General features: G+C 40.7%; 1 protein-coding gene across 1 annotated transcript in view; it reads left to right on the top strand.

Annotated features, from left to right (window-relative positions):
- The window catches only part of ZNF804A (zinc finger protein 804A), a 147,956-nt gene that overhangs the window by 108,727 nt on the left and 11,878 nt on the right, over positions 1–27,351 (top strand). The window contains exon 2 of the mRNA XM_040070012.2: positions 2,653–2,796. Coding sequence (XP_039925946.1) covers positions 2,653–2,796 — 144 coding nt within the window. The remainder of the gene's footprint in view (positions 1–2,652; positions 2,797–27,351) is intronic.

The raw sequence follows: 27,351 nt of genomic DNA, 5'->3' as shown, positions 1-27,351 counted from the left end.
GGGAACAGAGACTCTGAATGGATTTGTGCATGGCACTGTGGTGTAGTGTGTTCTTAGATCTTCTTTTGGAGACTGTGGAAAGAGTTAGCAGAGGGATGGTGTAAGGAATGCATGAGTAAACCTGAACCAAGTAATTCAGGGAGCAACACCTGAGAGAAGGCGTGGTAGAGGTACATGTACTTAACAGGGACCCGGTCAAAGGGAATAAAAGGGAAGTGTTGCTGACCTTTTCCAATATGCAACAGATGAAACTAGCAGAATGCAGGAGCAAGGCAAAGGGGGGGATGGTGCACAGTTAAGAGTCACTTTCCTCAGTTGTACAGATCAAAATCTTGCACAGGTTTAAAAGGTTGAACCGATACAGCCATTCATAGGTTCCCAAGGTCAAATACTTCTGGTTCCTGTCATTTAAAAGTCCCTTCTCCATGCAGGATTGAACCCCATTATTGTATTCCCTCCCATCTACTTGCATTTAATTCAGATCTGTTGCCATTCTTTAGTTACCTTTGAAACTTTGATGCACTATTGTAGTGTAAATATATCCCTCTGCCTAAAAAAAACCCCGGCTGAAGGAATTTAGTGATAGAAACCCCAAGATCCTTTGCAGTAAAGTTTTCCATGGAGTTCCAGTGTCCCTGCCTCATTAACATTCATTGGTATCCCAAATGTGATTGCATTCAGGTTAGGTTTTGCTATGAAAAAAAAGTATGTTGTTTCAAAAATGGTGCTTTTTTGTCAAGGACAACAGCAGTGAAGTTACAGAACTTTATTCAAGGCATTTCACAACATTAGCAAGTCTTACACAAGTTTGCTTGAGGGTTAATCAACAGTGTAAGATCATAATGAAAAATTATTATTCAGTTCACTGTTCTTGTCTTAGGATCCATCACATTGTATCTCCTTATATATATATTTATGTGTATATATATATATATAGATATATGATGTTTAGTAGTATTTCAGAGTTCCAATAATTCCCCCAAACTCTGATTTTTCTTTTTCATGTTTTAATAAACCCAAATTAGTTGTTCTCCCTTTGTAGACTACAAGAACTGCTTTTAAAGTGTTTCAAGGGAGTGCATCTCCTTAGGGTCAAGCTGTTTCCACTGCTTTCCATACGTCACATCCTGGCAATACCTGAAGTGGTTTAAAACCTGTAGTTTTTACTTGCTGATGCCAAGAGCCAAGTGCAGAATTTCCAGGTGAAATTTCCATAGTGCATAAATGTATTTTCAAGTATAAAATACTGCTGTTTCTTGAAATAAAATGCTAACTCACTTCAGATTTAAATGGAACAGATTTTTATGAAACATCACTGTAGAAAAGTGTTAGGAATGTGTGAATTTGTCATGTGTCAGCCAATATTCAAAGCACCACTCTGAAGTGACTTGTGCAATTCTATTAACGGACAAGATTTTGGTGAGGGAGTGCTTCAGTTTGGATATGAATCGACAGTGTTTGCTGGCAGTCCAATCATGCTGAATTATAGTTAAAGTGCTACTTTAAATAATAAGTACTTTCTGGATGTAATTTTAATTTCATGACTACTGTTCCTCTCTCTTGAGAATAAACAACATTGTTATGAAAATATTCTAATCTGAAAAACATAAATTTTCCATTTTAAAGTCCCCAAAATATATTGGAAGTATATGAATTGTCAGCTGTGAAAACTGCAAGCAAATATGGTCTTTTTCCCCAAATTAACTCAGTTTTGGATATTCTGATTACAATATTATCTTTATCTTAATCTGCCTGAACCAAAGAACTGACAGTGAAGAAACTCTGAGAAACCAATCCAAGGGGTTTAAATTTTTAAACAATGTTTGGCACGTTTGGGATTTCAGGGATTTTGGCCTGACATTCCATCCCAGACTTGTCAAAAGCAGGAACCACTGCACTGAGGTTATACATGTTCAATGTTTAACTGGCATTACCCTAATCTGACATGACAGACCATTTCCATGCTCTTTCCCAACAGGTCACATTACCATCGATGTATTTAGGGAATTAGAAAATCCTGTTTGTAATTTTCCTGTGAGTGATAAGCAGAGTTGTGTGTGATGTGTTGGCCAATGCAGGGTAAACAGATGTCTGTGTCCTGATATGGGATGACAAACACACAGTGATGAAGATATTATTCAAATCTCAGCTATGAAAATGTTCTTCATGTTTCATATGTGCGAGCATTCAGGAAGGACCTAGTAATTTTTTTTTTTTTTTTTTTTTTTTTTTTTTTTTTTTTTTTTTTATGTAAGCAAACTTTCTCGTGAAAGCCTTGTGACTAAATTATTGCCATTTGTATCCATCCTCTTGTTTGGGTATTTTACTGAGGAGCGAGGCTTGGATCAAAATTAACTTGAAAATAGCCTTCAGCATGATAAATATTTGTATTTAAATAGAACCTAGGGAAAGCCTTCTAGCCTCTGACAGAGCCCTGAAGGGGAGCTGGCAACTCTATAGCAAACTGAAGTGTGCAAATCTTCAGCCTCACAGCAGATCCAGTAAATATGTGCAGTGTAACACAGCAAATATGGGAAGGCTTTTAGTTACAGGGGTATGTAAATGTTTACAAATATGATTAACTGCAGAGCACAAAATCCATTCGCAGCATCAAAGGCAAAACTAAAATTACTTTTTCCTGCCCCCCTCCAGGATTATGCTGAGAAGAAAAACACAATAGCAAAAGCTCTGGAAGACCTTAAAGCCAACTTCTACTGTGAACTCTGTGACAAGCAGTACTATAAACACCAGGAGTTTGACAATCACATCAACTCTTATGACCATGCTCACAAACAGGTAAGAGGAATCTGCTCAGCTTAGTTTCAGATGGGATAATGGAGTAAGATGTCCTTCAGATGGGCTGGGAAATCACAACTGAGTTGTCCCCAGTTGCAGACTTTGGAAAGCAAAATACACTGTTTTCTTGGAAGCAAATATTACCACGGAGACTTTAAAGTCAAAACTTCTTGCAGTGGGAAGAAAGAGAAATTTGAACAGTTTAATTGTGAAGAGGAACAGAGAATGGTGGATAATAGTGAATGATATGATTGAAATTGTAAATGTATGATTTCCTTCTTGCCAATTTTTCACATAAATGCTGTGTTATACTTCAGACGTTACTTACTGGGAAACATTTGTTGCAACAGATGTGAATAAAAAACTTGACATGTTCTTTGGTAAACTTTAATTTTAGTGCAGATATAGTTCTGAGACAGGCTGTGACTACTTAAATTAGTGCAGGTACAGTTCTGAAATGAGCTATGATTTAATTTCAATGCACTGTATTTATATATTAAAAAAAGAATATCAATGAAAGGTTTCTGTGTGCTAGTTTTAAAGCATCAGTATTTAGGTTTCTATCATCACATTATGTCACTTTACCTCCAAGTTGTGTCTTTCTTTGGTGAGATAAAAGCAGTGCCTCCGCAGAAGGAGAGAGACAATGCATCCCAGAGCAACATCCTGATCTGCAGTGGGGTTAAATCTATCTCATTCAAAAGGAAGGAAAATGCACCTTGACTCCCCTGAAGAGATATGTAATGATAGTGTAAAGATATGCAATAACTGTGCAGAAAAATCCTGTATAGGCCACTTAGCTGGCAATTATCCTGTACCTTTTCTGTGGTTTTTTTTTTTTAATCTGGTGAAATCATATGGTTGTGTACCTGGATTGATTGCTTTTCGTTCTAATTGCATCTCCCTTTTTCCTGTTATTCTGCTCAGGGTGAGCACAGATAAGCTACTACGTGTTTTATATCTGTATCATATAGAATAATTACATGCTTTGCTATTCTTTAGCACTATTCCCTGAAACATTTCTCTCTCTCTCTCACTGGTATTTTTATTTAGCCCATAATTTACACTGTCAGTGTGAGTGTTAGATTTAGTTTGGAGAACTTGTGAAGATGTGGACCTCAACAGCAATCTGTGAGAAGCTGGAGGGAAAGATCCATCTATTAGATAAGAAATTAGCATGTAGCTTCATTGCATCCTGTAGCTGTTTGTTGTGAGTTTTAGTTAGTGTACACTGGAACTGATTCTTTAGGTGTTATATTCACACAGCAGCACATAATTGATGGACGGCAGGAAAAGAGAAGTTATGGGCAGAGTCTTCCCCACTTGACCTCAGTTAGGATTTATATTTATTAATTTTTTAGTGCTGTGAAGCACTTTGAAATAATGAGAACCTGAAGGCTGCAGTCCTTGTTCCTCTATTCAGTATTGGTGAAAAATTGATTTTGAAGATGAGGTCAGGTGTGAGACTGAACAGGAACTTTGTCCCAGTGTTTCACATGGTAATTTTGGTTTTCTCATGGCTTTGAGCAGGAGAGGGTGGGCACTGCACCAGCCTCTCATGGAGCAGATCCTGCCTCTCCATCTTTTTTGCAGGAGGTCTGTGCGTGTTCACATGTGGCTCTGTGGATGTGTTTGGTGAAACACAGGAAGCCATCCCCTTTCTCTGTTTGACATTCACAGGTCTAATCTCCCTGCTAAGAAATAAAACATGTAATTTTTATTTTTTTTAAGTAGAAAAAATTGTATAGTTGCTAGTTTAGCCAAAGTAAAAATTTTCAGTAATGTTACTGGCAAATGAATCTGTTGATTCCTGAGATAAAATGTTGAGTTTAATTCTCCTGGAATATGGTTTTCGTGGTGCTTCTATTAGAGCTATGGAGAAAAAACGTTCCTCTTCCCATATTTTGGGTGTAAATGTGGCGGCAGCATATGCCTGCCTGACTCTGATTTGCTCCGTTTTCAAGAACTTCATACCAAATACTTTTTTTGGGTAGTTTTAATAAGCTTGCTGGAAACTTGTGCAAGTGCTACTGTTGAATGCTCTGATTTTGTCCTGACCACTGCTGGCAGTTTTCCAGATGTTCAGTAGAGGTGAGAGGAGACTAGGTATCTGGATTTTTTTTTAATTTTTTTTCTTTTTTTTTTTTTCCTTCTATCACACCTTTCTACAATACTGGTCAGGTAAGGGGAAGTACCTAGTACAAAGAGTTCCCCACTACCCAAGGACAGCTGTAAGCGTGTGCAGCCACTTTGGTTTCAGTGATCCCAGCACCTGAGAGTGGTTTCTGTGTGATCAAATGGATGAAAGCTCTGCCTAGACCTGAGTTCACCCCAGCTTTTCTGCAAAGCCATATTTAATCCTAATTATACAGTCTGTTACCACACCATCTAACCCACCATGGGAGGGTTTGACATAGAAAATGTCCCTAACAGCTCTGGTACCTCAGTTCTATTGTAGAAGATTTTTCTTTCCATCCATTCAAATGTTGTTAGCACACAAAATTTACAGGATTTAAACCAGATTTATTATGTGGGTTTCCTGCATTGGCTGGGTGGCCCTGTGCTGTCAGGTGTTGTTCAAATTTTGATTTGTTGTGTCTTAACAGCTTCGGGACACCCACTTTGAGATAGCATGAGCACCTTCTGAGCAGTCCAGAAAGAAACACAGGCCTAGGGTAAATCCAATTTTATTTCCTTAGACTTGAAGGAGTTTGATGTCTCAAGAGCCCCACTGCTTCTGTAAGTGTTTTCCTGGTCTTAGCTTTTACAGTGTTGTTTGGAGAGCATATCTGTAGCCTTTATGAAATACTCCAGGAAGAGCAACTTGCAAGTAGTCAGTGGTAATAGAGAAAAATGAGCTCTCTGCTTTGCTTTGAAAGCTTAGACAAAGGAAAAAACCCACTACCCCTAACAAAATAAAATGCTGGTGTCTTTAAAAGCAGCAATGTTCTGACCTCAGTACAGAGAGGTGAGTAACTAAGGCAGAACTGCTGTCATTTAATATAATAATGAGGGAATTGCTATTTGATAACGACGGTCTAAACCCACAGAATGCGGGACTTGAGACCTAGGGCTTTAAAAACCTGTGTGTGACTCTGTGCAGCATTTCCTACGCCTCTGTGAGGAGCTGGAAGACCTTGCCTGTGCTCCCTGAGACGCTGCAGGTGTAACAAACGCGGCTGAGGTCGGAGTCTGAGTGACCTTCATGTCACAGCTTCTTGGGCTTGGCGAGTTGTGCCGTCCTGGTGGAGGAATCTCGGCCACACAGCTCAGTCCCCTGTGTCAGTCATTCCTCCTGAGACTTGTGTCACTACAGGGACAAAGGGTTTGAAAGTCTCCATCCCAGAACTTCTGATTAACCGCCTAATAACCGCGGCAGCGCTCGAGCTTGGCGTTCTCTGCCCTTCCAGGAGAGCTCTTCCAAAACCAAACAACAATAACAGGGAAAGCTGTGAAGAAAAAGAAGTAGACCTAATGCATTTGCATCTACAGATGAAAATACAATCATTCAAGTGAATTATAAGCAGGAATTTTTTCCCCACAGACTCTGAGGTAATTTCTCAAACTGTTTCTCTCTGGATGAAAATGATCTCTGTGCTCTACAAACGTATTTAAAATTGTACGCAGGGAATAATGCACGAATTACGCAGGGAGACTAAATTAGCAGTTGTCCCCTATTCCAGACAGGGAGTTCTCCTGTCTGTTTTTCTTCTCTCCTTGCATATTTTTCTTTGCACCTTTTTTTGACATCAATGCCAAATAAACTGTAGGTAATCTCTATTTGCATTAGAGAATATCAACCTCTAGTCAGTCAAAAGTCCAGACTTGAATGATTTTCATGTGTTTGGATAAACATTTCATGGAATATGGGTAGAGAGCAAGAAGTTTGGAAGTGGAAAGGTGTGATTAGACATAACAATAATACAACTCCCATCCTTTTACTAAATCTTTACCTCCTATGAGTTACCAGGCATGTAAGGTATAAATTAAGAGCAATATAGCACATTTGGGATGCCACTATTCCCAGCAAAGATAATTGGGTGTTAGCAGTTGTTTGAGCCTGCAATTTAAAAACAAAGCAACAAATCCTTGTAATCATCATTACAGCTCTTTTTAAAAGCTCTCACTGCAGAGTGATTCCCTCTGAAAAAGAAAAGCCCCATCTCTTCTGCTTGGCTGGCACCTGGAAGAGAGATCATCACAGTGCATCTGTGGCTTCTGGCATAGCCCAGGAGTTTATACCTGTTTGCCGGAAAATGGCACAAGTGGTGGGGGAGTTACACAGTGGTAGAAATCCGCCCATCACTGAGAGCCTGCGGTATTTTATGCCGTATTTTTTCAAGCCTGCTTTTTGCTGGTTAGTTTCCCCTGGAGCTGTGGGAAACGGACCCAGCCAGAGGGACCGTGTTGTATGCAATTTTTGAAATGTAGAAATAATGGTTCTCAAAAGGACCTGTTGTCTCCTAGAGCAGTATGTCCAGAACTTTGGTGAAGTGGTACAGGATAAAAACTGAATAGTTTTGAGAATTTCCCTTGCAAGTGAAAAGAATTACTTGCAATACATTTCAGTATTTTTCTTCTTTATATTTTTTCTTTTCTTTGAGGCTAAGTGACTAGTTATATTTCAATATAAAAGAGTCAGGCTTTTTTGCAGCTGAATTTTCTGGAATGAGGAAATTTTATATTCCTTCTCTTGCTTTATCATGTTTCTCAGGCTAGAGGGCTACATCTTGGTGTGTCCTTGTGGGAGGCAGTCTTAACTACCCAAGCATAGAAGAAATTTAAACATTTGTGTTTGAATTGATCTTGTGAAGCCCTTTCTTACTGTTATTGGTTTCCCAGAATATAACTTGGCACATCTTCCTGTATTTCTTTTTTCCCCAGAGGAAAACATGTTCATCTTTGTAGCTTTTTTAAATATTAAGTGAACACAAACAAATGTCCAGCTGTGCATTCACATACATACATGTTTTTGTAATGCACATACAACCATGAAATGAGCCTCCCCCAAATACACCCTGGTCTGTGACTGTATTTCAGATTGATTTGTCTTTTTTTCCCATTAAGATTGCATTATTTAACAATCTTTTGTGGTTGGATTGGTGTGGTTTTTTGGTGTGGTGGTGTTTTTTTTGGTTTTTTTTTTTTTTTTTGTGTGTGTGTGTGTGTGTGTGTGTGAAAAGCTTTCTTTAAAGTTTTAAGCACGTGTGCTGGCGTTAATGCTAATAAGGGTCATCAACAGGTCTATTAATTATAGCTCAGCACTGCTGGGAGCACTGGAGCTGAGCCTTGTGATGGACTTGATGCTTCCTTTTTCAACTGCTTTAAATAATGAAAACAAACAAAAAGCCTTCTGCTGTTCCTGTGAAGGGAAAAACAGAAGCGCCAACATGACAGGAGCCCGCGAAGGAGGGAGCCAGGCTGAGGATCTCGCTCCTCCGGGATACGGGATGTGATCGGAGCACGGCACCAAGGGGAACCTGCTCTGGGAGTGGGGGTCCCAGGTGGGGGTCACCTCTGCCAGCACATGTAGAGAGCTGGGGGTCAGGTTTGGTATAGACAGAGGGAAGAAAATCAGCAGGAAGTGGATAACTTTAGGAAAAGGAGTCCCTTGCTTTGGGGCACAAAGCCACCGGGAAGGTGTTTGGCTGATCTCTCAGTGATGTGTCTGCAGCCGCAAGTGGGAGTCTTTATTCCACTTTGCAGGACATATTTTGAAATGAAATAGATAAGTTCTTTATGAATATTTCAGTATATTTAAGGAGAAATTTTGCACGCTCTTTTCTGGATGAAAGGGAAAAAAAATATTTGTTTTCCTTCCAGTTTTTTATTTTACCTGTAAAATTTAATCCCAGCACTTGGCATCTTGATGGGTATCAGTGTAACAGAGCAGTTAGGCATTCTTTACCTCAAAACTTGTACTGACAGGTTAGATGAGGATATTTTTGAATGAAGTATTAATCCTGCAAAATCCAATTTTGTTGCCAATGAGTGTTCTGTTTTCTCATTACCAAAACATCACATATCACTGTGTCCCTGCCATGAAAAGATACTGTGTAACTTTTTCTGTTTTCATGTTTTGGAAATTTGATTCTGTAATAATATTTGATTAACTAATTGACTTATATTTTTTTCTCAAGAAGTGTTTTTAGAGCAAACACAATTACAGTAGAGGAGTAGATACCCTATCTGTCCCACTAATAGCCTGCAAAAAGAATAGTAACCCCATGCACTGGCACTACTGATTCCATGTGGAACCTGCTCTTTACTGCAGTAGCAGCCTTACCCAGCGGCAGCCCTTCCTTACATAAAAAACTTAGTATTTATCCCCAGTTCTTTTTTTTTTTTCCCTGGTTTTGAATTAATGCAGCCTTCTTATTTCTATCCTTTTCAATATCCAGATCAGCCTGATATCCCAATAAATCACTAACATTAAATTTCCATGCAAAAAAAAAAAAAAAACCACAAAAAACCACCTTTTTTTTCAACTGCACATTGCTCATTTATTACTCTTTTCCAAATCTAGATTGTCACTTCAGTGAGGGGAAAAAAAAACCCAGCACCAATGCAAAGTGTGAGGGAGGGGGAGTGAGAGACAGGACAAACCAGTTTGCTCCATACATCCTGCATGTTCCTTTCCCAGGATGCATTTGTATTGCTGTGTGGTCCATCCTTTTATTTGAAACTAACCATAAGTTTCAGTCCAGCTTGGTCTTTTTAAATTTCTGCAGAACTTGGGGCTAATTTTAAACTTTGCTTTATCATATCAGGATCTATCAGGTTTCTGCTGCTTTGGCCAACACTCTTGCAAAAGAAAATACTTTTCTGTGTTCATCAGTGAGATAAGAATGGACACAATAATTAGGACTTGAAGACAGGAAAAAAATACAGTTTTTTGGTTCATGATTGTGAGGCATTGTGTGTATTGTAACGCATCTTTTGACACACAGTGTTTTGATGGGGAGAAGTGATTAAAAAGTTGTAGAAGCATGGAGATCAGATGGTGGTTTAGCTATCACTCACTTTATTGTATCAGGCAATAGATTAGCTAAGGAATTGCCTACAAGAAAGATACCGCTTTTTATTTGCCTTTATGCTTTAATGGAGTCAGTCTCCCACAGTTAATTTAAACTTCATTATGGCTGCAGAATTCAAACCAATTAGAAGAATACATTTTCTGCAATTTTCAGGAATTCTCAATGCAGTTCCACTGCTGTCCTGAAAGTAATCAAGCAGATTGTAGACTAACTGTAAGTAATGAATAATATGAAGAGCGTTTTGTTACTCAATGGTTTTGAGCTGTCCAGTGATCAAAAAGAAAGTGAAGGAAAAATGCTTTCCTAGTAAGTATATTAAATTCTGACCCCTCAAGGTGAATAATTTCTTACAAGATATTGGCTAAAACGATTAAGTGGTGGATGCCAGTGCTTTATGCCTGATCCTGCAAAAGCCACCTTGTAGTTTCCTATTTGCCACCAAAAAAACTTTCAGGGTGTTTTTCTGCCCCCTGGGAGGTCTGCTCATATTTTGCTTCATGCCCTGCAGTTTGTACATGCTGGTTTCCAAGTGAGAGCTCATTCTTCTTTGGGAAGAACTGAGCAACCTTTTCAGTGCAGACCGCAGTCATCCGTAGGGTAACTACTGTAGTCTTTGCTGATCCTTGCAAAATCAGCCCTCCATTCAGTTCAAAAAAAGCCTGTTCTTTTTTTAGCGGTATCCTTGACCTGTTGATGAAACTCGGCTTTGCAATCAGCGCTGCCTTTCACAAGGAAATGTGACAAGGCAAACAAGCTGCATGGAAGTGGGAGGGTTCTTCCCACAAGCGGTGGCCCTGCTCATCCTGCAGCTGGGAACAGCGGGACCTCTTGGGGCCGAGGGTGAGCTCCTCATGGTGCCCTGCAGGACAGGCTGTGAGCCTTGGGCAGGCACGAGCACTGGGCTTCTGTTAGGTACAGTAACGCTGCTCTACAAACAGTAATTACTTTTGTTCTGGGTATTTTAACTGCAGCTTAGACAGAAATGTCTTCAAGTTCTTCAACCGCTCTGGGATTGTTCAGTGGAGGCTGAAATAGGAACTTAGGGTTCTCTTCTCTTTTTTTCCCATGCAGTCTTGGCTGCAGAGCCTCTGCTGGTTGGCTCTTGCTTCAGTTTGGATTTTTAATCAGTGCCACAAACTCAGCTCTACAGGAAGGGTCTGAGTGGCTTCTGAGTTTAAGCTTTCCCCACCCTCACACTGCAAAGGAATGAAATAAGAGGGGCAGGCATGTAATAAAAATAAGGTGACCATTTGAAGGGACAGATGAGGTGGGCAGGAATGTGTCTGTTTTGTCCTCTGCTGGTGGACAGGCAGTAGCCATGGTTTGAGAACGTTTCAGGAGTCAGTGAAAAGGAAAAGTTAGAAATGTGCTCCTGCCTTGTCCTGTTTGTGTTTTGGATTGGCTGAGGCTTTTCCTTCATCTCAAGGATACTGTACACTGTTTCTAGTCATACCTCCTGGTTCTCTCTGTGTTTTCACCCAGTTCTGTTTTTGACAAACATCCTTGTGACAAACCTGAATGGTTATGTAAAGGAGTTCTCAGTCTCTTCCAAAGTCTCCATGTGTGGCAGAGGAGTAGTGGTTCAGCATCACAGGATTGAAAGTGTGGGTGTCTTTTGGTTGAATGATTAAAAAAACCCAAACAAACAACAAAAAAAGGCATTCAATCTGCAGAAGACCATATAAATACAAGCACTGTACGTGACTGCCTCCCTCTTGCAGAAATCCTTCTTTCCTTGAATTGTCTGTTCCAACAGTATGTTGCATCTTTTCTTAAATTAGAACTGGCAAGAGACCCATGGTATATACTGTAATATAAATTATAAATCACATTAATTCATTCATGATTAATGTAACCACTTTTAAATGCCTGGCTTCTCTGATAGCACTTGCTGCTGTTGTCTTGGTGTGCAGTCTTGATACACATAAACTTAACAAGGGAGGACACAAGTAAGCCCAGCCACCTGTACCTCACCTTCACTTTTCCAGCACTGAAATTTGACAAAAAATTTAAAAATATATATATCAATAAAAAAACCTCAAATTTTTAGTGCTGATTTCTTAAATTTTATTTTAAACTTTATTATTGTTATTATTTATTTATAGCTGTTAAGTGCTTGGTTGCACTGTCATCTGTGTGCCGTGTCTGGTACAGGATCTTATTGTGTTACATGATTTATAACTACAGAGCGACATATCTGCTTCTTACAAATTGCCTGTAATGAGAGCTGGAAACAAAGCAAGAGACTGCCAGGGATTGGATGGCAGAGAGGGTTACAGCAGTTCCGGAGGTTAGGGATCATTATTGCAGACTTTCTTAACACTCACAGAGGGGACAAATTAGAAAAAAGTAAAATAAGGGAATGAAGCATTAAAATGGTGCTTATCAAAGTCACCCTTAGTTGTTTTCACTGTCTTTGCTAAGTAAGCCTTAAGCTATCAGGAATGGTTCTCTTTCTTCTCATTTGTGAGACAGAGCCTGCTGCTACCTCTTCTTCTCTCTTATCTGCAGTCCCACTTCTCAGGCCCAGCTGGAGACTTTTCTTCTGGGTAATTTCAAGACTCATTTCTTGCTTAATGAATCCTTCTTTTCCCCTTTGTTTGGATGAGAGTACAACACATGCTGCTGACGAGGTTTACCTAATTTTCTTCCCTCCTTTTCTGCCCACAGTTTTGCATTTCTAAGGAATACCCAATTAGTACACTTCTCTTTGTATCAGCCTAATGTATAGGGTTGGTTAAAAATTATGGATTGTATAATGAGAAATACATTAAAAATATCATGTAAGATAAATATTACAGCCTAGATGTGAGCTTTGTGTGCTCACCGAAGAAGAACATGTTTTGAGTCCCACATCTGCTCTGCCTGCAAGGCTGAGGCCTCGTCACTGAGCAGCGCTTGGTGTTTGTGTGGCACAGTGGGAGCTCTAGGCTGAGCTACTCCTTTGCGACCAACACCTTCAAGTGGCCAGACCCAAGATAACTGAGTTCAGCTGGGATCTCAAAGAGAAAAAAAAAAAAAAAAAGTCAGTCTCTGAGGGGCAGGTGAAATCACTGGGGGATTAACAGCTAAAAGAAGTACTCTACAGGGAATATTTACGAGATTTTTTGTGCTCAGGTGCTTAAATATAGGTAAGGTCAGAAGCAGATGTCCATCCATCCCATGCCAAAATTCCTTCAAGGCATATGTTATATACCTGAGGCTATTTTAGTATCCTTTTACTTTTTTCCTAAACTAAGTTTAAAAAAAAAAAAAAAAAAATCAGAATCAGCGTGAGGAGGAGTCAATGTCCAAGCAAAGCTTTCATTACAGTGGGCAATAGGATTTTTAATGGTGGGAGCTGGGCAGCCTTAAAATGGTTTAAGAGGATGATGACGTGAGGGTTTATTTTATTTAAATAATGCTAGATAATGTCTTAAACGATAGCTAGTCTTTTCCAAATGACTCCGTGGGTGGCAGATTTTCTTTCCAAGTGCTGTTCAGGTATCTTGCTTTGGCTTTGCACACCTGCCTGGCTGTGAACAAAGGGATGCCAGAGTAGCTAATGACTCATCTCCGCCTCCATTAACAGGAAGAGCAACAAGGCAAAACCAGTGTTGTATCATTTTCCTTAAGCAATAGAGAAAATACTGTGTACTAAAAAAGTGTTGGCTCTGGAAGCTTCCTATTACCTCAGCGTAAGGCAAGTGTAAAAATCCGTGCGTGTGTCCCCGTTGGAGAACGGCTTCACCGGCTGCTCACTGAGTGCTGGGGATCCCCTGCTTCACAGGGGCTTCCCTGCCTTCCCACACGGGTGAGCACAGAGAGGGATGGCCTCCTTTGCAAATCCCTCCAGCTGCCATCTGACCTGGAGACACTCGACCTGTTATTCGTTGTTGAGAAGGTGACTGAGAATAGCAAGGTTCAAGCGGTGTCCCTCTTTTCACTGTGAGCAATTCTGCAGGTGAAGCAAATCCGGTTCTTGTTCTGGTTTTAATTTATGTATTTATTTATTTATTTTTAAAGCTTTTTAAGTGGAAGTAAAGGAAAAAAAAAAAAAAGAAGCAATTTCTGAGCTCAGTTGACTCTTGGGGTGAGCCTCACACAAGCAAATGGCTGTGCATGCTGTGCCAGGTCTGGATTTGATGGGGAGCCGGAGCAAGGGGAACAAGGGCAGCTGGGGAGGGAGCAGTGCCCTGCCTCCCCTCACGGTTGAGGAGGACAGAGCTCACATTCCCATGAGAAATGGCTGCAGGCCTGCAACAGCCATCCTGAGTAGGTGCCTGCCACTCCCTGGATTTTGTGTAGCTGGAGGATGTGAGGAAGTGGGATGGCATCCCCTCCTGGGCTCTTCGCATTCTCATTCACACGTGTGCAGTTTGGAAGAATAATAAATAAATAACCCCCAGAGAGGGTTAATAATAAAAATCTTAAAATATTAGACACTTCTGGGAGCACAGATAATTTCTGTGCAGGAAACTGGTATACTGCTAAGGAAAATATTTTCTGGCACATTTGTAGCTGCTGCTATTGACAGCAAAATTGCTTGAAATGTGAAATAATGGTAGTGGGTTGCCTACCATGACAGGAGCTGTAAGGGGTTTTAACCTTTAGTAGGCTTTAATTGGTGCTCTACAGAGGAACCAGCACTTCCATTTATTAACTTGTAATTGTCCAAAATAAATCCCGCTTTCTCCCCGTCTAGTAGATTGAAGCCTAGGGTATGTTAATTGTGCTGGCTCTCCTCCAGGCCTGACACCTTGACAGCTCTTGTCAGCTTTTAAAAGTTATTCCCTTATGAAAACTATACTAGTTATTCTCCCATAATGGCCTTGCCACTCATCTCTTCTATGGTTTTTAATTCTGACATCAAAGTTTGCGCTTAGCGCTGACCCCCTGACAGAAGAGCGTTCTCTAATGATGAGCAGCAGGTCAGTGCTCCCTGTTTTGAAAGAATGCAAAAAAAAAAAAATTAAATCCAGCGCTTTGGTTAGCCAGTGTATGCCTGGGACTCTTGCTTTACTAAGGCTCAGGTATTTGCTCTTCATTAAAGAAATGAGATTGTACAGTAAACTGATTTATTAGCTGTACCACCCAGTGCTCTAATCTCATCAAATCTCACACTGTGCAGGACGAGAGCATCTCATAATTTCTAAAAAAAGGCCTCTAATTAACATTTATGCGCTCCAGGACATGGTGTTGCTGAGACCGGTGGCACATTTTCCTTGGAGTTGGCACTGGAGCAATATAATTGTGTTGATGGAGTTGCCGCCTCAGAGATATAAACCTGAGACCTTGACCACCATGGTAATTTGCAGTTCCCAGGCTGCTTACTGAGGGAGAGAGGGTTGTAGCTCCAGCTGTGCACTGGCCAAAATCCAGGCAGGTATTTTGATTACCTCACGTTAATCCCCCCTACAGCTCCAGCTGATGACAGTGGCTTTTTCTCTTCCCATCCTTGCACTGTCAGAGCCCAGAGCAGTTGTGTTCCCTTGATAGTACCGTGTACTCCTCAATCCCAGTGCCTGGAAAATAATACACCCCCCACTGTAACGCTGTAGAATTGATTGTTATCGGGTTTACAGGTTTTGGGTAAGGAAAAATACTATTGTCTGCATTTGAGTCCTTGAGCCACCAGAAGTCACTGGTTTCTGCATTTGGGTTATGTGTCAGCACGTGAACAGCACTAATGAGAGAACACAAGTTTAAGGCAATGCTTCTCCTTCCACTTGCTAAAAGTGTAGTAGCAGAATATTATTTGGGACACTCTGATGTGTTTTGATGGAGGGTTGTGTTGTTTTCATTTGAGGATTTCTCTAACAAGCTCTACAATCTAAGTTTTTTTCCCTGTGACCTGGAAAATGGTGAAGTTACAATAATGTGGGGATCACACAGTAACTAAGAGAGGCCAACAAACTATTGCTCTTCAGTGCCTTGAGCGTGTTACGACGGTGTAACTAATGGCTTCACTATGTTCAGGATCCTCAAGAGTGAATGGCAAAACTATGAAAATCAGTAGTAATTAGAGTTTACTTTTCATATTCTCATTGGGTTGAGCCTTCAAAACCAAGCTGCCAACTCTGGCTTCCCAAATTGCCAGTACCAGAAACACCAATTCTTAGAAAATATGACCATCACCCCAGGTTTTCCCGTTACATATTCAGGATTAAGACTGAGAAATGAAAGACTTTTACATCATAAACCCAGTTCAGAGGGCCATTACGACAGAGCAGAAACAGCTGAGGAGCTGCACAAGAGAAGGAGAATCAACTGTTTTAAATGTGGACGGATATAAAAAGTAACATGACTGAGTCTTTCCTGCTAGAATGTTCCATGACATTCTTTCCTGAATGTTACATCCTTCTGGCCATTTGCTGGTGGAAGACAGAATCATTAGGCTCTTCTGTAGTGTCTCACTGGCTGGAGAAATCTTCCAGGGTGGAAGTGGGAGAGGTGCTGGCAATAAGCAGGAATCTGGACACAGACTGCAGACGTGCTATGCACAGGGCACCAGCTGGTGTCTTGAAGGTCAGCAGGAATTTCAAACAGAATGATTTATTGTTAGTGATACTGCCCTAGGCAGAAGCGAGGGTTCGCAGCATCAGAGTGATGCGTCCCCCTCGTAGGCACATGGGATTTGTTCCACAACATCTGTTAGAAGAGCAGAGCAAGTCACAGTTCTGCTAATGCATCTGCTTGTAAGGGTGTGAGGCTGCTCCCTGGGATTGGATCAGACTCAGGGTTGCCTGGTACAAAGCACCAGCTCTGGTTACAGGAGCAAGAGCTGCTGGAGAACTTTGCTGCTTAAATGTGCATGAGTTTGATGAATAGACTCACGGCGGGCTTTTGTCAGGTGCAGCTGTGTGTATGTGGTGTCTCAGGGAAGGTTCTGAATTTCTGGTGGGGAGCTAAAGATCCACATTTAGGTTTTCAGGGAATTTATTCTTGCACTTGACCTTCTTTACTGATTGAATGAAAGCTTGAAGGTTCAGCACAGCAAAATACTGATATTTCAAAGCAAGAGGTACTCTAGATGATGCAAAAATGACTTAAGCAGTCCTTACATTTTGTGTGGATATAAAAAATGTTTTTTCTTCACAAAGGAATTTTTCACCCAGTATCTGATTATCCTTCTTGAATTTTCGAGGGGGAAAAAAGTGTTGAAACCTTAGTGTAAGATGTAGGTTCAAGGTCTAACTCCATTCGATTTATGCAGCAAAGTGCTATACATTAATGAGACTTCATGAGAAAAGAAAACACTATAGAATTCTAATCAGCTTATTGAAACTGAGTAGCTATTACTTTAGTTCCATCTTCAGTGATTTTTCTAGCAAGTTACTTCCTTTAATACAAATTTGGGCAGTGGGATCAAGAACAAGCTTTACTTGTCTGCCATCAACTCACTTGGGGACCTGCTTCTTCAAAATTTGGGAAGCTCCTACCAAGTTTTGCTGCACAAACCAAGCTCTGGTGCTGCCTTTCGCAGAATGGTGAAATGGGAAATGGCCCTGAAAGAAGCCCCATGTTTGCCTGCCGCCTCATCTGAAGAAATATTTTGAGTGATGAAGCTGAACTGTTCTGCCTTTTTCTGGGAGCGATCTGTGACTTTGCTGATCTCTGTGCCTGTGTTGAGACAGGACAACATGAAATGGGCCATGGGGGTTTCAGCCCGTTCTGAGTAGTCTCAAATCAGAAATGAGGTGCAGTGCCAGAACTGTGAAAGGTTTTTCATGGTAGCTGCTTCCCACTGACTCAATTTTGGGTTTGAAGGGTTTGAAGCACAGGCTGTTTTCCTTGGTAGCATGGTTAGTGCAATAAATATGAGTGAAGGTCAGAAATGGTGAATGGGTCTCTTGTTTTGATTTGTTTGAAAAAGTCTGTTCATGCCTTCCTTTAATTTCAGACAATTCTCACCTCTCCCTGTACTGTGCGTTCACGTGGTCAGGTTTTGTGTCACTCTGGTCAGGATGGCCAGTCTTTCAGCTTAAATTCTGCTGAATTGTGCTTTTAACTGTAACTGGAGGACATTTTAATGGGTGTATATTTGTGTTAGAGGTAGTCTATAAGTCTTGTTCAGGAGCTGTCTAAGCTTTATAACTTGATGGATTTCCTAAGCCTTTTTGAGTCTCTCTGTAACTATGTAGTTGCATCCTGCACAAGCAGGCAAGAAACAGTTTTGGGGGATGACATTTTGATGAATGGATTGAAGAATTTCATAAAGGATGAGTCACTTCAATGGCATTGAGAGAGAGAGAATTTCAACAATAAATCCAAAATGTGTGGAGAGAAAAAGGTGCTGCTTTTGTATACCTTTCCTAAGCATCATCTGTGGAAATTTTGCAAAAAAAAAAAAAAAAAAAAAGTAAGAGCATGTGGCAGGAAAAATCAAGTGTCTTCCTGTTTTGTTTTTTTTTCCCCTATCCCAACCCAGAGGCACTGCAGCATTTTGGTAAGAAATCTTGAAGCAGGAATGTGGGAATTTTAAGGCAGAATTAACAATTTGATCTCAGCCTACTTTAAGGGATGTTGTGAAGACTGGGAACAGGTATCTAAAACATCTACATCTCCACATGTGGAGATAGCAGCCAAAGTTTTGGTGGGATAGAAGGAAAAGTCATGATTTGCCCCTGTATTTCTATAGCTATTCATAGGAAAAGAAGTACATAAAGAAATTTTAACTCAAATTTGTGAAAAGGTTTTCCTCTGTTCTTCAGTAAAAATGCCCGTAAGACTTGTTAGAAAGAAAATGATTTGTGCAGTTGACAAAAATAAAAAGACACTTTCTTTGGTGAATCAACCAGGAAAACAGAGAGATCCCTCACAGGGTGCTCCTGCCAAATTAAAGACCAGCAAAGACACCTGTGTTCAATCTAACAGTGTAAATCTTGTGCAAAAGCAGAGGATCTGGTCTGTAAATACTTATTAATCATGGAGTGCTATAGCAGTGCTGGTGTGGTGCTTGAGGATGGTGAGAGGTTTGTTTGCAGGGCTGGGAGTTCTTACAATAAGATTCTTTTTTTTTTCTTTCCTTGTCTATGTAGGAAGAGCCAAGGGTTTCACAGCTCTCATCGATGGTTCTTACTTGCTGAGTACTTTGTTTCTTTGAGTTTGCTGTAGGAAAAGAGAGGGAGGCACTTTTTAAACTTTTGTAAACATACAGTTATGTTGACCTTGGGGTGATAAAGCTTCTGCTCTTATTTTCCATTTTCTGTGGCAATGCTTTATCCAGAAATGCCTTCACATGGAGTATAGACATTTTAAATCTGTCTTCTGCTGAGATATACAGAAGGTCCACCTAGTTAATTGCCCCTGTTATTTATGTGCCAGATAGATGGCTTTTTGTGGCCTATTTTTTTCTTCTTTTCATCAAACCTTGAGCTTACAGCAGTTCAAATTTTAGAGTTCAGTGCTGTGGGTAGTGCTCTGCGCTGTCTTCCTTATAAATTGGAACCTGTATCATGCAAGTGGATGTATTTCTATCCTTTCTGTCATTATTGTAAATAAAAGATGCAACAGGATAATGTCATTTTACCTCAGGAATTGCTTTCTGCCTTTAAGACTGTGGACTGAGATTTGGGTACATTTCCCTTTGGTAATGAGCTTTACATTATTAGTTAATTATTGTTTTTCTTAATTTCCTGGTGATTCTTAATCAAGGGAAAATTATCTCCTGATAGGTTTCGTATCTGACTGAGGTAAAGGAACGTTGCAATGAATTCCTTCTGAGTTATATAGAAACAGAAAGCTGGACCTGCCCTGCCCAGCATGAGCTCTGTCATTGTTCCTCGAGGCTGGGGTACCCAGCCCAACACCTTCTGCACTTGGTGAGGTGAAAGAAACACACCCAGTATGCAAAAAACCATGAATTTGTTAGTCTAGCTTGAACAAAAGTCCTAACAGCCTACTGAAAGAGTTATTATTAGGTCAGTTATGATCATACAGGCACTTACAGTCCAGATTGTCTAATTATAAGAGCTTGTTCCTGATAATGATACAGATATAATAAGCTTTCTAGTGTCTGATTCTTTTCTGGTGCTAATGGTCCTCCTGAAGAAGAAAAGCGAGGTGTCATTATGAGTCGTCAGCAGTATGAGTTCTTTGTGTGGGGCAGTATGATGTTGGCATCCTCTTTGCTGGGAAGAAGGTGAAGTTTATGTCGATGGTTTCTTTCTCCTCACTCAGGTCTATTTGGAGACATCTTTAGGTGTTCACTAGCACAAATACATGCTCCACTTAGTTGCTATTTATCCAGTGCTTCCATGAGAATGTAGTCAAATTTGCTATAGATAATAATTTATATGTAGTAATTTTTACATATGTTGGAGGATTTTTATCCCAGAATGGGTCAGGTTGGAAGGGGGCACAGCGGCTCATCTGTTCCCACCTCCCTGCTCAAGCAGGGTCATCCCAGACCATGTGGCACAGGTCTGGAATATCTGCAGTGAGGGAGGCTCCACAGCCTCTCTGGGAAACCTGCTCATTGCTTGGTCACTGCACAGGAAAGAAGTTCTTCCTCATGTTCAGGTGGAAGTCCCTGTGCATCAGCTCCTGCCCACTCCTCTTGTCCTGTTGCTGGGCACCACAGAGCAGAGCCTGGTCCATCCTCTCACACATCCCTGCAGACTCTGACAGACAGGGATGATGAGGCTCCTCCCCATCTCCTCTAAAGGCTGAACAGCCCCAGCTCCCTCAGCCTTACCTCAAGAGAGATGCTCTTGTCCCTTCATCATCCTTGTCACCCTCCACTGGACCCGCTCCAGGAGCTCTGTGCCTGTCTTGTCTGAGGAGCCCAGAAATGGTCAGAGCACTCTGCATGTGGCCTCACCACGGCTTCATTTCCTTTTTATCCCTGAACTCACTTTTATCCATATTTTAAAGTTACATTCCTCCAGCAAGCAGTAATGTGGCATTAGTGAGTTGTTTACGACTCTGGGACCCTGCTGCCATCCCATTCCTTCCACATTCAAGGCCCCTGCTGTGAACTTGTGTTTGTCCTTTTGGGAGTCTCTGTCACAGTCGGTTACAGTCCTGGTTTCCCACAGCAGCCTCCAAGCTGTGCCTTACTGATAATTAAAGGAACACTTTATTAACATAACATGGTGGTCCACACATCCCTGCTCTGCAGTTGCTAACAGTTCACTCTGCAGAAGCAGTGAGGCAGCAGAAGATACACATAAATACAGACTTGCTGGCCCAACATTTTTTTTTTTTTTTTCCCATTGTAATGCCAGTGATGTTTTTTCAGTTCGTTTGCAACACACTTCATCTACATCATTGAAACTGAAAACATAAATCATGATATTAATTGATCTTGCCTTGCAAGATGCAGCCTTTATATTTAAGATTTTTTTTCTGTAATCTGGTGTTTTCCTCCAAGGACTCTGTGTGTGTAGCATCACAGGTTGGCTTAAGGACAACTAAGATTTTGTCTGTGCAACTTTGCTGTGGCTAAGTAGGAGATGTGTCAAAATTTGCAAAGGCTCGTTCTTGTCTCACTTTTCATTGGCCAAATTTATGTTCTTTGAGGAAGCTTGTCATGGTCCTGGGATAATGCTGGCAAGGACCAGATCCTGCTGATGAGAAGCAATTTGTGGGCAGAGGCTTCGAACGGCTCAGTGATCCAATATAAAACTGATATGAGAGAGGGATTGTGATTTAGCTCTGACATAAAGAACTAAAATGAAGAGCTCACTTTGGGGGAATTCATGTGTCTCCTTCAGCCCATCAGTTATTAGTGTATCCTTCAAGGGTTATGGGAAATGATCTTTAGACGACCTAACTGTAAATATTAATTCCTCATTTTTGGTCACTGTGCACATTGTAGAGAATAGAAAGATTTAAGTTTTGGTGGGTTCATTTCAGTCTCCGTGGCAGACTTTCCTAAAATGTCTGTGACCAAAGAGGCTGAAAGTAGAAAACATAGGCTAAAAATGTCTGCTGTCCATTTTTAATTTGCCTATGGAAAGGGTATTGTGTCCTCCTGCAGCCAGGATGGGGTAAGAATCAGAATAGCAGCAGGATCCTACAGAGAACTTCAGTGCTGGAGACACAGTGACCACAGTGAAAAGCTGATAAATGCCCATGGACACTGGTAGGTGTTGGAGGGCTCTGGAGTGAGGAGTTGTTGGATGGAGTATCAAAGGACTCAGTGATGCCAAGTACGTTATTCATGCAGAAAGCAGCAAAGTGATCTCCAAAATGAGCAAAAAGCAGCTTTAACAGCTGAGCCATCCAATCTCCTGTGTTGATGGGAGTATCCACTTTGTAACCTAATCCCACTGCAAAGCCATTCTGAAGGGAAATCCAATTTCCCCTCACCAAAGAGATGTAGAGGTGACCTTCCTCTGAGAGGACGTCTTGGTGAAGCAGTGGTTGCTGCTGTGAAATGGTTTATGGAATAGGAATGCTGATCAGACAGGGATTTTTCCATGAGCTTAGCACTCTCTGGATGGACTTGAGAAGAAACATTGTGGAGCTGTCAGTATTTATGCATAGAAAATGGTAACTGGCCAGAAAATAAAGCACAAATCGACATTTCTCATTCCGTGACTGGTGCCCGTCTGAAAATACCAGGAAGCAGTCCTTGAGTCAATATTTTGGTTGCAGTAAAGTCAAATTAGATAATACTGGATATGCAGTGCCCAGAAGGATTATTCTGGATGCATAAACTTCACTGCTGGAGTGAAAGGAACAGAGGATAACAGGTGGATAATGCTGTGGGAGCAGGGAATGGCACGTGATGTCTGAAATGATCCTTGCTGGTTTGTCCCTCCAGAGCTGGGAAGAGATGCTGTGGCTGCTCAGGGCACCCCACATTTACAGCCACCTGTGTCTTACCAGAGGGATGGAGTTAAGCCCTCTAACAGGGCTGTGAATAAACATTTCTTGTCAGGATTTACAACATTGCATGTGGTTTTGGTTTGTTGGCTTTTTTTATTAAAATCCTAAATGGTGCAGGAGAGGAGATAACCGCGATGTGGCCCTTAAAGAAATTATGTGTACCAATCTTGTCTTTAATCTTTCTGGCTAAGGAAGCTTTCTTAAGTGTTGCTGAAAACTTTCATGGTGAATTGGAAACCTCCCCATAAGCCCAGCAGGAGTTTCCCCATTGACTTCAAGAAACGTATACTCAGGCCTAGAATTATTAAAATAAATACCTTTAAACTAGAGACTCTCTAACCACTTTCCAAGATGTAGAAGCCTGTGTCAGCTTTGTGCTCTTTTCATTATCTGGTAAAATTATTTTGGTAGGTGAGACGCTAATTCTGTGTTTCTGTGTTTTTTCCTTTGTGCACCCTTAATATTTATGGAATATTCAGCTGATTTCTGCTGAAGATAACGAAAAATACCCTGCAGCTTGCAATAAGCCCAGGCTGTTGCTGCACACGTGGTTAGTAGCTATCACAGTGAAATATTCAGTGTGCACGCTCAGCAGTTCTGCTAGACTTAAAACAATGTTTTTGCACAATGGCAACACTGCAGCCATTAAGCCAACTTTAGAGAACACAGTTATCTCGAAACAAAAGCAACAGAAGTGTGAATTTGTGCTTCGTAACCTGTTATTTGTCAAAGTCCTGGAGCCTTGTTCAGCTGTAAGCCATAGTGGTATCTGCATCCTGCAGCAGGGGATGCTGCAGGGGAGCTGAAATGCACAGGCACCAGAAGGGTGGTGTCAAATCAAGCGAGGCTTCTTGTGCTGGGAAGAGCATTAATCATCCCATAATGAAGTATGTGTTTGTTTCTGGGAGATAATTTGAGAAAGGAAAGAATAAGAGCTAAGAAATCTATTTTTCCTTCTATTGCTCCTGTGTACATCTTCTGCAGTTACATAATCAAGAATAATTAGTGAGATATTCATCAAGGATAACTGGCTTTCATGTATCTTACAGGTGCAAGCATGAAAAATATTTAATGTTCTGATTTTTCTTGTGATTCTGAAACAGTAATGTTTTCACTAGGTTTTGCTTTTCATTTTAAGCTCAAGAGAAATTTATTTTTTCTCCATAAAGTTAGGTAGGAAAATCTAACTTGAGACACTCTACAAGATGCTTCAACACAAGTATGTAGTCTCAAAAACTAATTACGTTTCATGAAAAAATAATTTCAGTCTTTGTATTAGAAAATTAGAAAAGACCAATATGATTTTTCAGCTGTATAACATAATACGTGCATTTTGTATATATTGGTAGGTTCTAAACGTTAGAGCTGCCTCAACAGTTCTCTTTTGCAGACTGCACAGCAGAGTGTGCTACTGTGTGTTGTACAAGTGTGCTCATGAGCAACTTAAGAGTTGTTTGAGAAAGTTTGCATCACATCAATTAATTTAAAGGTAGTGAAAAATTGAAAAATCATCTGGGTGGTGAGGAATCTCATCCTCTCATCACCTGCCTCCCGTCAGGCCCATGATGGACAAGTGCCAACCTTCCTATCCTCTTCGTTCATCCCCACTTCCTTCCCAGCCTGGGATGCTGCTGATGACAGTGCTAGAAAAAGAGCAGTTTCACATCTACTGAATCAACCTTTTCAGGAATATTACTAGCTCCAAGGACTTGCTATTTTTAAATCCTGCGTGCAGCTATGTATGTGTTAGATTTCTTCTAATATTAAAAATATTAAAAGACCATCAGGAGGGAATGGCTGCAATCTGTGGTGGAAATATGAGTGGAAAATGATTATTCACAGCCTATATGTTACTTGTTGTCATTTGGAGGGCTTAATATCTCATCATTTACAACGTGGTTCTATTAAAAAGCTGTGGAACTCTTGGTATTTAGGAAAAGATTTGAATTTTGCAGCTCAGGGTGAGATGCAAAGAGCCATAGGCAGAGGCAGGCAGAAGCAGCTCCTAACTTGGAACAAACTAAAAGTTATTGCTAAGCCAGCAATAGATTAATGGTATTTTCAAAGGCCCCTTAAAAGCGAAGTGAGTGGCCAGTGTGGTCCCTAGGCTGGTAATGTGAGGAGGCAACTCCTGCACAAGACAGAAATCCTACAAACCGTGTTTGGAAGGAGTTGCCGCTTTCTCGCTCGCTGACACAAGATCAGGTAAATAAACAGGGCTTTTGGCATTCAGTTCTGGAATTTCTGCAGGGCTGGAGCTGCCCCATCCCCTCCTGGTGGTATGTCCTGGTGGCACACCACCCCGGCTGGAAGCTTTCCCTTACTCTCATTGGCAACTCCCCATAGAGTGGCTGTGGGCTGCTGCTAAAAATAAATACTCCCCTTGTTCCTCATCTCAGGAATATATCACAGCAATTAATTCCATGGTGGCAGCTTCAAAAAGAAGGAAAAAGGTCTATTAATTTATTTCTTAGCTTACTTCTTTTTCGTTTCTCCTTTCTGTGGAAATAACGTGCCTTGTGTAACTTCTGCTAGGGAAGGCCTGCAGCACTAACAGGGTAAATTATTTGGGTGTTACAATATCGTTTTCTTGGAGCTTTAATTTTTTCCTCTAATCTTTACAAGACGATAAGTTAATTTTTCTTAATAATACGAAAGATATTGTGATGTAAAGTATTTAGAATTGAAGACCAGAGGACGAGGGGAGAGATGCTGCCCTGTTGTGCTGTGTCAAGGGGTCTCCAGACGCAGAATAGTAAAATATATATATGTTCTCACAAACCACTGAAGACAGAAGGAAAATGTGTGCATTTTACATCTTGGTAAGCAATGTTTTCTGCTTTAAATAGCATATTTCATTCCCCATTTGAGCGTTTACAGGTGTTACATGAGCTGCGTTCTACTCAGTTATTATTCATAATTGATTAAGCTCGATCCTCTTTGTGAAAGGTACTAATCTGTTTCGGTGTGACAAGTGTTTATCTGATGAGTTCTTGTCGCTCTGTTTGCCGCACCATAATTCACATAAAGCAGCAGTATCCCATCTCAGCTAGCAGGGAGTTACTGGCAGCAGTCCTGCAGCATTCAGAGGCAGGGGAATATGCACAGCTTCTAGAATCATCATTACAAGCAACACTTATATTAATACTCATTACATATCACAGAAGTTTAAAAAAAACCAAAAAAACAAACAAATTGAATACAGGCTAAAAAAATAACTTTATTTAAAATATGGTTTGTATTGTGTGCAGATTTAGAGGGAAGAGATTTAAAAAAAAAACAACACAACACAAATGCCAGTTTTGTCACCACTTCCATCACAGTGCTGCACTACCAACCCATGTTGCCCATGTTTAGGTAATTAGTAAACTTTTGAAGGGCAGGAAGGAGCTGCAGTGGACTTCCAGCTCCTTTCAGGGTGCAAATGGAGTTACAGAAAGGATAGGAGCTGGGGAAGCTCCTGCTGCACTTGGGATGCACGTGCAGCACTCACTATCCCATGTCTGCATGATCCTAGCCTGTTGTTGGCTGGGCAGGTGGAGAAGGAATGAGCATGGCTTTTTGTTTTGATGAGTTATTTTTAAAAGCTAAAACCACATAAATTAATGATTTAGTGACTACTGAGAATACAGTCGTTTTTGCTGATAAAATAAAAAGACAATAAAGCATAAAAATTTGATGTCATGGCTGTTAAATTCTGTAATTTTGTGCTTCCATTGATCACAAAATGAATTTATGGCCTACATATTTCAGCATTGTAAAAGTCCACGCAATTTAATTGTTAATCTAAGGTCAAAAGCGAATTAGCATAATAATATCTGAGCTGCAGTGCCCTAAAATCCCCTGATAGACATCTTTCTGACTCCTGCTATTATAAAACCCATTCCCATTGGTTCTTGACCCTGTTAAAGTTGTTGCTAGATAAGCTTTGCAAGGGTAGTTTATGAGAGCCTGTTTGAATAAGCAGTCCTTAGATGATGCCTTTGTGCCAGTGGGATGGTTGGTTTTTCTGTGAGATATTAGCACCACAGAGAGAGTCTGTATCAAACCTGATGCTTGTTATCATTTCCCCTTTGGTCTCATAAGCTTTTTTAAAAGTCTCACTGCTTTTCTGCTGAGTCAATTCTGACAACATTCAGTTAGGTGTTCAAATTTATAAAATTATTTGGGGCTGGGGTTCCCCCCCCCATTTTATCACCTTAATGCCATAGTATTCATGTACATCAGGTTTCGCTATTCAGCCTTTACGTGCTTTTGCTGTCCTGGGTCTATTTAGTAATTAATGCCTTCTCTGTGTTTTGAAGGTCCATTAGTTTAAAGAGCTATTGCTGCAAGTGTTTAAATCTTGAGTTAAATAATAACGATAAAAAAGCCAATTCTGACTTTTCAGGGTGGCAAAAGGCTTGTAATAATGATGTAAGAAGTGCGTGTAATGCCATGATGTGCCTTGGGTTTGGAGAGGATTTGATCCGGGGGGGGATTTCAGGCACTTGGCAGCAGCATCCGGGCTTCTCTATTATAAAATGCAGGGGAGGATTAGGAAACTCAGAATCAGGAAAGTTTTTGAAACACAGCATGCTGAAATGAACTCTCTGATGTGGTAAATGGGGAAGGCAAGAGTGAAGAGAAGAGACCAGGAATGGGGTCCTGTTGGGAATCCTCTTAGGATTCCCTTGATTTTTCTTACACTTGTCTTCCT

Source organism: Hirundo rustica, chromosome 7 (genome assembly GCF_015227805.2).
Source record: "Hirundo rustica isolate bHirRus1 chromosome 7, bHirRus1.pri.v3, whole genome shotgun sequence".
Taxonomy (NCBI): domain Eukaryota; kingdom Metazoa; phylum Chordata; class Aves; order Passeriformes; family Hirundinidae; genus Hirundo; species Hirundo rustica.
This window is presented reverse-complemented; position numbering and strand designations above follow the sequence as displayed.